The sequence below is a fragment of the Heterodontus francisci genome, chromosome 34, assembly GCF_036365525.1.
Source record: "Heterodontus francisci isolate sHetFra1 chromosome 34, sHetFra1.hap1, whole genome shotgun sequence".
NCBI lineage: Eukaryota > Metazoa > Chordata > Chondrichthyes > Heterodontiformes > Heterodontidae > Heterodontus > Heterodontus francisci.
In genome coordinates this window covers 7,867,925-7,878,363 of record NC_090404.1, presented here as the reverse complement: position 1 = coordinate 7,878,363, position 10,439 = coordinate 7,867,925, and the positions used below count along the sequence as shown (strand labels likewise).

The 10,439-nt window shown below is 44.2% G+C and overlaps 1 protein-coding gene across 1 annotated transcript; it reads left to right on the top strand.

Moving 5' to 3' along the window:
* The first annotated feature begins 1,963 nt into the window (after nucleotides 1–1,963).
* LOC137348562 (uncharacterized) lies at nucleotides 1,964–10,101 on the top strand. Its single transcript, XM_068013860.1, has 4 exons — nucleotides 1,964–2,042; nucleotides 2,990–3,154; nucleotides 3,938–4,279; nucleotides 9,788–10,101. Exons 1-4 carry the CDS (start codon nucleotides 1,964–1,966, stop codon nucleotides 10,099–10,101), a joined length of 900 nt encoding a protein of 299 aa, XP_067869961.1.
* The last annotated feature ends 338 nt before the right edge of the window (nucleotides 10,102–10,439 follow it).

Below are 10,439 nucleotides of genomic sequence, written 5' to 3'. Positions count from 1 at the left end.
ATCATTACTGGATTGAGACATTTTGAACACAAACCGCAGAAGGGGAGGGTACAGGAAACATATGTTTAAATGACAGGGAGAGTATATTTTTTGTGTACATTGTGTATATCTGCCTGGATATTGACAATGTCACTGGACTGTCTCATATTGTAACCTGATCCTCAGTTGCTGGATTGAGGGAAGCTGCCGGATTTGAGGCACTGTCCGTCAGATGAGACTTTTAACCGAGGCCCTACCAGCCGTTTGTGAAGACATTAAAGAATCGCGGCACTATTGGAATAAGAGCGGGAAAGGGAATTTTCCCGCTGTCCTGGGCCCACATTCCAACCTCAACAAACACCACCCAATAAAAACACATGCAGCTCATTACTGTGGGGGAAAGGAGGGCGGCAGCCTTTACTGAAAGAACAACTCCCCCAGCCCCACCCCCTGTACATCAGACTAATGTGGGAGGGGATTTCACATCGGGCTCGCAGACCCAATGAAGCGACAGAAAATTGTAGGTTCCCTCTTTAAACCTGTCGCTTATTCACACAACACACAGTCAAAGACCAGGGAACCGTGCGGCCCATCAATGATCTCCGGGACACGGTCCTCTGCAAATCCCCCCCCCACTGAAGTATTTCAGTCCAGCTCTGAGGTCCAGTCTCCCAGAGCAGTCCAGGACTGCAGTCTCCAGCTCCCCGTCATATAAACCATCAGCTCCAGGCAGCAGAACGATGGGAATCCTCCTTGTTTTCACCCTGTGTGTCTGTTTACCCCGTGAGTACCGATCAAACAAACCGACATTGTGTGGATTTAATATGAAGCTGCCCGAGTCCATCCGAATTCCAGACACTGTCTCGGGTTTTAGCCTCGTTGTGTGGTTCGGCCCTGATGGCCCATTAAACTCTCTCTGTTTAATTTCCAGGCTCTTTCAGTCAGTCAGTGACACAGAACCCGACAGCGGTGACCAGGAAGGAGTGTCAGTCTCTCACCATCAACTGTGTTTACTCTGGTGGTTTTTGGCGTTATGATTTCCTAAATGGGCATTTTTTCAGACAAACTCAGACCGGGACGCAGTGGGAGCGGATCTCCAGTGGAGGGCGATTTGTTGTGTCGGTGAATAAGGCGAAAAAGACATTTTCTCTGAAAATTCCAGATGTGAGAGTTGGAGACACGACCACCTATTACTGTAAAGCTGAGTACAGATATTACAAGGACACACAGTGATGGGCCTCGGCTTCCCGCGGTACAAAATCTCTGACTGCAGATTATCACAGAAACAAATGAAAAAGCACAGTTAATCCACGCAGTTCCGCCTCGCACCGTCTGCTCCACAGTCTAGTTTATAATGAGATTGGATTATTGCCGTTAACATCTTGAGTTTTATAAATGCCGGGAATGTGCGAATGTTGATGTCTTTCCCGGGATTGGTGTCAGTGAATGGAGATTGGGAATGACTGATCCCATTGAGAAGCCCCTGACACCAGATGGGATCCTGATCTAACAGCTGGATCCGGAAATCGCAGTTCTCGGCGTTTAAATAATATCCCCACATCTCACCAAGTACCGGGGGATTTTGTGTTGACTTGAAACACTGTGATTACTTATGGAACGTCACAGTGGATGAGACCTGAACAAATACCTCCATACAGTTAAAATATAAACTCCAAGGGAACGAATCCTGAATTGTAGGTTTGATGTTATTATCACTGCAAGGTGGTTTAAGGTTATTGTAATTTCATCCTTTCTATTGTCTTTGACATTTTTCTCCCGTTCTATGAAGGGTCCACCTCCGGCCCGTGTTCCTGGGCTATGTTATGAAGAGCTCAGAGTCTCACAAGGAACAGTTTGAACCGACAGGGAATGTAAAACATGGAATATTATTTATTGATCTACAATCCCTGGAATAACTGGGCAGCGCCGACTGTCTGGTGATGTACGACCAGCAGGTTGAGGTGTCGGTAGTTCTTGTACCGGCATGACTGAGAACGGTATCACTGTGTTTACTGAGACTAGATACGTGGATGGATCCGGGACGGTGGTGACTATCACAGCCGGTAAGTGACTGCAAAACCCGCCGTGCTACAGACTGTCAGAGTGAACGTTCACCGTCAGTTTATAATCGCGATCAATGTCACCTCAATCCCGTAAAAATGAAACAGAGCAGTTCCCTGATGGAAATTTTTCATTGCAGTTTTACATTCGGAGTAAACTATCAACCGGGAGTAAGGTCCAGGTTTGAGTCTGGAGAGATGAGGTGAGATCCCCACACAGAAGGCAGTCTGCTGGGTGGTGACCCCATCTGGACCATCAGCGGTTTAATGTGGACCTTGGAGCATCCCCAAAACATCCCAGGCTCTTTCTCACTCTGATCCACAGTGGTTTCAATGAGCGCAGATTGTCGAGACACCGGCCTCCACTCCCGATGTTCACTGTGACTGAGGAAGCTCTGTCTGTCCCTGTGAGCACGCGAGAGCGTGACAGCGCTCCCCCTTAGGCAGAATATTTCATTCCGGGTCGGGCAGTTTGAATGAGGTATCAGGAGAATGAACCCAACATTAAAGCGGTCCCTTTAATACCTTTAGCGGCCTATCCGATACCAACAGTTAAATAGGGGATAAAATATAATCCCAATGCTAATTTAGTAAATTTGTAAAGATAAATCAAAGCTGTAGAGTAGAGTACCGATCCGGATAAGATTGAGTCCGGAAGGGACAGATGGTTTAATAACGGTCGGGCCTGGGAGACTCAGGCTAAATCAGGGGTATTAACCAGTTGTGTTTTTCGGCGCTGATGGCCCATTAAACTCTCTCTGATTAATTTCCAGACTCTTTAAGTCAGTCAGTGAACCAGATCCCGGCAGCGGTGACCAGGATGGAGTGCCAGTCTCTCACCATCACCTGTGTTTTTTCCTCCGGTAATTCATGCCATTATTTCAAAAATGGACATTTCTTCAGACAAACCCAGACCGGGACGGAGTGGGAGCGGATCTCCGACGGGGGGTGATTTGTTGTGTCGGTGAATAAGGCAGAAAAGACATTTTCCCTGAAAATTGGAGATGTGAGAGTTGAAGACAGCGCCACCTATTACTGTAAAGCTGAGTACGACGGCACTGGGGTGGATACTAGATACGTGGATGGATCCGGGACGGTGGTGACGATCACAGCCGGTAAGTGACTGCAAAACCCGCCGTGTTACAGACTATCAGAGTGAATGTTCACCTTCAGTTTATAATCGCGATCAGTGTCACCTCAATCCCTTAAAAATAAAACAGCAGTTCCCTGATGGAACTTTTTCATTGCAGTTTGTGATTCGGAGTAAGCTGTGAACCGGAAGTTTGGTCCAGGTTTTAGTTCGGAGAGATGAGGTGAGATCCCCCAGTGAAGGCAGTCTGCGGGGCTCTGACTGCATCTGGAACATCAGCAGTATAACGTGGACCAGGGAGAATCCCCAAAGCATCCCTGATTCCTTCTCACTCTGATCCAAAGTTAGTTGAAATGAGCGCAGATTGTCGAGACACCGGCCGCCGCTCCCGTTGTTCACTGTGACTGAGGAAGCTCTGTCTGTCCCTGAGAGCCCGGAAGAGGGTGACAGCTCTCTCTCTGTCTTAGGCAGAATAATCCATTCCCGGCCAGGTAGTGTGAATGAAGTTCCGGACGAATGAAACCAACACTAAGCTGTCCCTTTGATACCTGCAGCAGCCTATCCGATTCCGACTGTTAAATAGAGGATACAATATAATCCCAATGCTAATTTAGTAAATTTGAAAAGATAAATCAAAGCTCTAGAGCAGAGTACCGATCAGGATAAAATCCAGCTGTTTGAAGCAGGAAGGAACAAATGGTTTAATAACGGTAATAGGGCCCGGGAGACTCAGGCTAAATCAGGGGTTTTAACCCGTTGTGTTTTTCGGCTCCGATGGCCCATTAAACTCTCTCTGGTTAATTTCCAGACTCTTTAAGTCAGTCAGTGAGACAGACCCCGGCAGCGGTGACCAGGAAGGAGTGTCAGTCTCTCACCATCACCTGTGTTTTTGACTCTGGTAATTCATGCCATTATTTCAAAAATGGACATTTCTTCAGACAAACCCAGACCGGGACGGAGCGGGAGCGGATCTCCGGTGGAGGGCGATTTGTTGTGTCGGTGAATAAGGCAGAAAAGACATTTTCCCTGAAAATTGGAGATGTGAGAGTTGAAGACAGCGCCACCTATTACTGTAAAGCTGAGTACGACGGCACTGGGGTGGATACTAGATACGTGGATGGATCCGGGACGGTGGTGACGATCACAGCCGGTAAGTGACTGCAAAACCCGCCGTTTGACAGACTATCAGAATGAATGTTCACCGTCAGTTTATAATCGCTCTCAATATCACCTCAATCCCTTAAAAATAAAACAGATCAGTTCCCTGATGGAACTTTTTCATTGCAGTTTGTGATTCGGAGTAAAATGTGAACCGGAAGTTTGGTCCAGGTTTGAGTTTGGAGAGGAGGTGAGATCCTCACAGAGAAGGCAGTCTGTGGGGCGCTGACCACATCTGGAACATCAGTGGTTTAACGTGGACCAGGGAGAATCCCCAAAACATCCCTGACTCTTTCTCACTCTGATCTACAGTTAGTTTAAATGAGCGCAGATTGTCGAGACACTGGCCGCCGCTCCCGCTGTTCACTGTGACTGAGGAAGTTCAGCCTGCCCCTGTTGAGCACGGGACAGGGTGACCGAGCTCTTTCTCTCTTCGGCAGAATATTCCATTCCGGGCCGGACAGCGTGAATGAGGTACCGGGAGTGTGAGTCCAACACTACATCGTCCCCTTTTATACCTTCAGCGGCCGATCCGATACCAACAGTTAAATAAGGGATACAATATAATCCCAATGCTAAATTAATAAATTTGAAAAAACAAGTCAAGGCTGTAGAGCAGAGTAACGATCCGGATAAAATCCAGCAGTTTGAGTCAGAAAGAGACAGATGGTTTAATAACGGTAATAGGGCCTGAAGACGAAGGCTAAATCAGGGAAAATAGTCACAAGTTAAAATGAAAGGCGTTTTAATTGAACGCACGAAACATTCATAACAAGAACAGGTGAATTAATGGCACAAATACAGATTAATGTATTCGATCCAGTCGCCATTAATGAGATACGGTTACATGGTGACCAAAGTTGAAAACTAAATATACAGGGGTATTTGACTTTTGAAAAAGCCAGAAAAAATGAAAAAAAGTGGGATATACCTGATAATAAAGAATGAGATAAAGGCACTAGTGAGAACTGAAATTAGACCAAAAAGTCAGGATCTAAAATCAGTATGATGGAGCTACGAAATGACAAAGTGGAGAAAAGGCCGGAGCATTTAAAAACAACCATAGTGTTAGACAGAGTATAAATCAGCAAGTTAGAGGAGCATGTAACATGGTGAATGCAAAAATCATGGGGGAATGTAATCTTTATATCGAGTGGGCAAAGCAAATTGACAAAAGTAGATTGGAGGACGAGTTTTTGGAACACATTCAATATGTTCTCGAACAATATGTCGAGGAAGCTAACTGCAGAATCGATTGTTTAGATCTAGTATTTTGTAACGAGACTATTAATTCATAAAGTTAAAGTAAAGGATTCATGCTAGATGTCCTATTCAATTTCAGAGTAAAGTGGTTAAGCCCGCAACCAGGGCCTTAAATTTGAACAAGGGCAATGAATGATGGCTGAGTTAGAGTTTGAGATTTGATTAAAATATATAATGGTCGCTAAGCAATGACAAACATTTAAATAAATTATTCCGAATTGTCAACGCACATGCATTCCATTGAGGAATAGAAAATGTCACTGGATAAGTGGTATAGCAATGGAAAATCCAATAAAGTTAAGGATAGTATAATATTTAAATAAAAGGCTTACAATGTTGTCAGGGTAGCAAGTCTGAAGATTGGGAGGGTTTCACAAATCATCAAAGGATGACCATAAAATAATAAAGAAGGAGAAAATAATAATTGAGAATAAACTAGGAAGAAAAATTAAATCAAAGATTGTAAGAACTTTTACAAATATGTTGAAAGGAAGAGAATAGTGAAAATAAACGTGGGCTCTTAGAAGCAGAGACAAGAGAAGTTGTAATTGGGGACGAGGAAATGGCAGACACTTTAAACAGATACTTAGTCTCTGCTTTTACAGTAGAGAACTCAGAGAAAAAAACCCGGAAATTGTGCAGAATCAGAGCTGTCAGATACTGGAAAATTAATGGGAACAAAAGCTCATAAATCCCCTAGAACCGATTGCCTAATCCTAGGGTTTTAAAAGAAGTATCTGGAGCAATAGTGGAACTATTGGGTGATCTCAGAATCCTCTAAATTCGAGAACGGTACCCGTGGAATGGAAGGTAGAAAATGTAACCCCATGGTTCAAGAAAGGAGGGATAGAGAAAATAGAGTCAGTTAGCATCAGTAATGTAGAAAATATTAGTATCTGTTATTGGGGTAGTGGTAAGAGTGTAATTGGAAAATCATAATTTGATTAGGCAGAATCAACAGGGCGGCACCGTGGCGCAGTGGTTAGCACCGCAACCTCACAGTTACAGTTCTTGGTACTACCTGTGTGGAGTTTGCACGTTCTCCCTGTGACCGCATGAGTTTCCACCGGGTGCTCCGAATTCCTCCCACAGCCAAAGACTTGCAGGTTGATAGGTAAATTGGCCATTGTAAATTGCCCCTAGTGTAGGTAGGTGGTAGGGAATATGGGATTAATGTCGGAGGGGATGTGGTAGGGAATATGGGATTAATTTAGGATTAGTATAAATGGGTGGTTGTTGGTCGGCATAGACTCGGTGGGCCGAAGGGCCTGTTTCAGTGCTGTATGACTCTATTTATTGAAGAGAGAAACAAATCCATTCGAGATTTTTGATGCTTCACTCGAAGGGTAGGTAAAAGGGAATCAGTGAATGCAGTATATTTGGATTTCCAGAAGGCATTCGATAATGTGCCACACAGCAGGTTGTTACACAGGATTAGGGCTCATGGGTTTGGGAGTAATATATTAACATAGATTTAGGATTAGTTGAGTGACAGGAAATAGAGAGTAGGAATAAACAGGTCATGTTTGGGCTGGCAGAGTGTAACTGGAGGCGTGGCACAGAGATCTATGCTTGGGCCGTAGCTATTTCCAATCTTTCTCAATGACTTAGATGAGGGGAGCGAGTGTAATACATCCAAATTTGATGACAGTAGAAAGATAAGAGGTAAAGTAAGTTGTGAGGAGGATGCAAAGACGCTGAAAAGGGATATAGATAGGTTAAGTGAATGGACAAGAAAGTGGCAAATGGAGGATAATGCGGGAAAGTGTGAAATTAATGCATATATAGGAAATATGACACAGAAACAGGCCATTTGGCCCAACCAGTCCATGCTGACGTTTCTGCTTCAATTAGGCCTCTTCCCATCTTTCCTCGTCTAAATCTATCATGGTAACGGTCTATTCCCTTCTCTCTTATTGATGTCGAGCTTCCTTGTAAATGCGTCTATACTATTTGTTTCATCCACTCCCTGTGGTGGCCAGTTTAACATTCTCACCACTCTCTGAATAAAGGAGTTCCTTCTGAATTCCCTATTGTATTTCTTTGTGACCACCTTATATTCTTCCACACAAATGGAAATATTCTCTATGTGTTCACTTTATCAAAACCTTCCATAATTTACAATACCTCTGTTTGGTCACACTTCAGCCTTCTTTTATCAAGAGAAAAGAGAGACAGCCCTGTTCATCCTTTCCTGATATGTATATTCCCACATTTCTGGTATCATCCTTGTAAATCTTCTCTAACCCTCTCCATTGCGAACAGAATCAGTGCATTCAAGGGGGAGCTCCTGTAATATTTGAGGGAGCAAAGAATAGAATGATATCATGATAGGGTGAGATGAAGGAGCGTGTATGCAGGTTCGGAATGTACCATTTGGCCCGAAAGGACTAGTTCTGTGCTATACATTCTGTGATATTCTAGGGAATAGGTATTTTTCATGTTTGAGAGATAGGTTTGCTGGAACGCTTCTGTTAAATGAAGTATCAGTGAGCAGTGAATAAGTGAGAGCGAGGAACTCATGTTCTTATGAAAAGGGCATAGGGAACAGCCTGGGGAACGACTGCAGACGGGCAGAAAATCCATTTAATACCAGCAAGAAATAATTCAACGAAAGGGAGAGACATACCAGAATTCACCGGTCAGGCAGGGCTTTGGAGACACCGATCTCAGGGCTGTTCAAATACAACACAACACCCGGAAGTGAGATTCACTGGAGGGACGGGCTGCGATTGGATTCCTGACTTTTACTCACCTTTGGATTTCTAATATACCTGAGAAAAGACATCAACAGCAATCCACACCTATCTGGAAAGATTGAACAGCCTCAAGCTCTTATCTCTGGAAAAGAGAAGACAGCGAGGAGACCTGGTGGACAGCAAAAAAATGCAAAAGTTGTTGGAAAGGGTACAGGTGGAGATAATGCTTTTAATTGTCAGAGAGTCCAGAACAAAGAGCCATAAATATAAGATAGTCGCCGACCGAACAAAGAAAGACATTAGGAAGAATTTATTTACACAGAGAGAAGTCTGAACGTGGAACTCGCTGCCAGAGGGAGTAGTTGGAGAATATGCCATTGATGCACATTAGGAGAGGCTTGAAAATACAGGAGGGAGAAAGGAATAAAGGGACAAAGAGGTCAGGACGGAAAGAGGCTATTAAAGCGGGAGGTGGCTCCTGTGGAGTATTAAATCCCCTGGCATAGACCAGTTGGGCCGAATGGCCTATTCCGCATCTGCAGATTCAGGATCATATTAAACTGAGAGCAAATCCGCTTTGAGAACAGGGTAGATACTCAGCCAATGGGCTGCAGGAATTGAAATTGTCTGAGAGCAGGAAGAGCCAGTTCCCAGTCAGTAACAGTTAAACCACTGCGGAAACTGCACAAACTGAACCCAACCGACAACTGAGAGACTTTGGGACAAGTTCCCATGATGACAATAAGCGGAACTAGTACCAGATGAGTGATACAGACGGATAAATAAAATGAAAGTACCCGTTAAAATCCGAGATTAAAGTGAAACTGAACAAAACGGGCCCCGTATTGGGAACAAAATAAGCAAATAGATCTTGAGGCAAACAGGAGCCCCCTTGAAGCGTGAAACTGTAGTTAAACTCTAATCTTCTAAACAAAGATGTTAAGCGTCACTTGGTTCAATCGTTGTCATGTCTCTCACTGCATTATGTTGCATTTGCTCTGCTCAGTTAAACATAAAATAACTGCGCTACTCTTGGTCAAACATTTCTTTTTGGAAGGTGATTGTCTTCGTGAGGAGAACAGATTATTCAAATGTTTCCACTGTCTGTCTTTCACTAAGAAAAATAGAATCAGAAATTTAATAGTAATTATAGAATAATACAACACAGAATGAAATCATTCAGCCCATCTTGTCTGTGATCGAGCTGTTCAATTAGTCCCACTCTCCCTGCTCTTTCCCCACAGCCCAACCAATTCTTCCTTCTCCAGTATCTATCCAATTCCCTGTTGAAAGCTATTATTGAATCTGCTTCCACCGCTTTTTCAGGCAGTGCATTCCAGATCATAACAACAGGTTGAGTAAATACATATCTCCGCAGCTCCTAGCTGGTTCTATTGCCTATTAAAGTGAATAAACTTCGACCGGGATTCAAATGAAGAACAGCATTACCGCGGAAGTCAGAGCTATGTCTGTGATTGACAGGTGTCTCGGGGAAAACAGCAGCTAAATACACTATAATATTCATTTTTATATTGCAGATTCCGGTTCCCTGGTGTCCCGGAGTCCGCCTCTGCAAACCTCTGCTGCCGGTGACATCGTGACTGTAAGCTGCGAATATTCAGGGTTCTGTCAGTACACAGTACACTGGTACCGTCTGTCCCCAGGGCAGGCTCCGAAATACCTGCTTCAGAGACACACTTCAGGAGACCAAAATAAGGAAAACACAGCTGGGGGCCGAATTTCTGCTTCTATCGATCCTGCCGAGAGAATCAGCCGGTTAAAAATCTATAACCTCCAACTGAGCGACTCCGCTGTGTATTACTGTGCACTGAGTCAGCGCACAGCACAGTGATACAGAACACGGAGAGCGCTGTCCAAAAACCTCAACGTGGTGGAGATTACAGACACACAGCGATACAGAACACGGAGAGAGCTGTACAAAAACCTGAACATGGTGGGGATTCCAGACGCACAGTGATAAAGAGCACGGAGAGAGCTGTACAAAAACCTGAACATGGTGGTGATGACAGAAACGTTAAGGGGGTGGATCATGAATAAAATATATATTCGACAACTAGAGCTCCACTCACTCACTGGGCTTGAATAAAACGAACAGAATATTGGATTTTGCCCGTTTATCACACAAACTGTAAACAACTGTGCACACTGGTGTCAGACGTTTTCAAATCT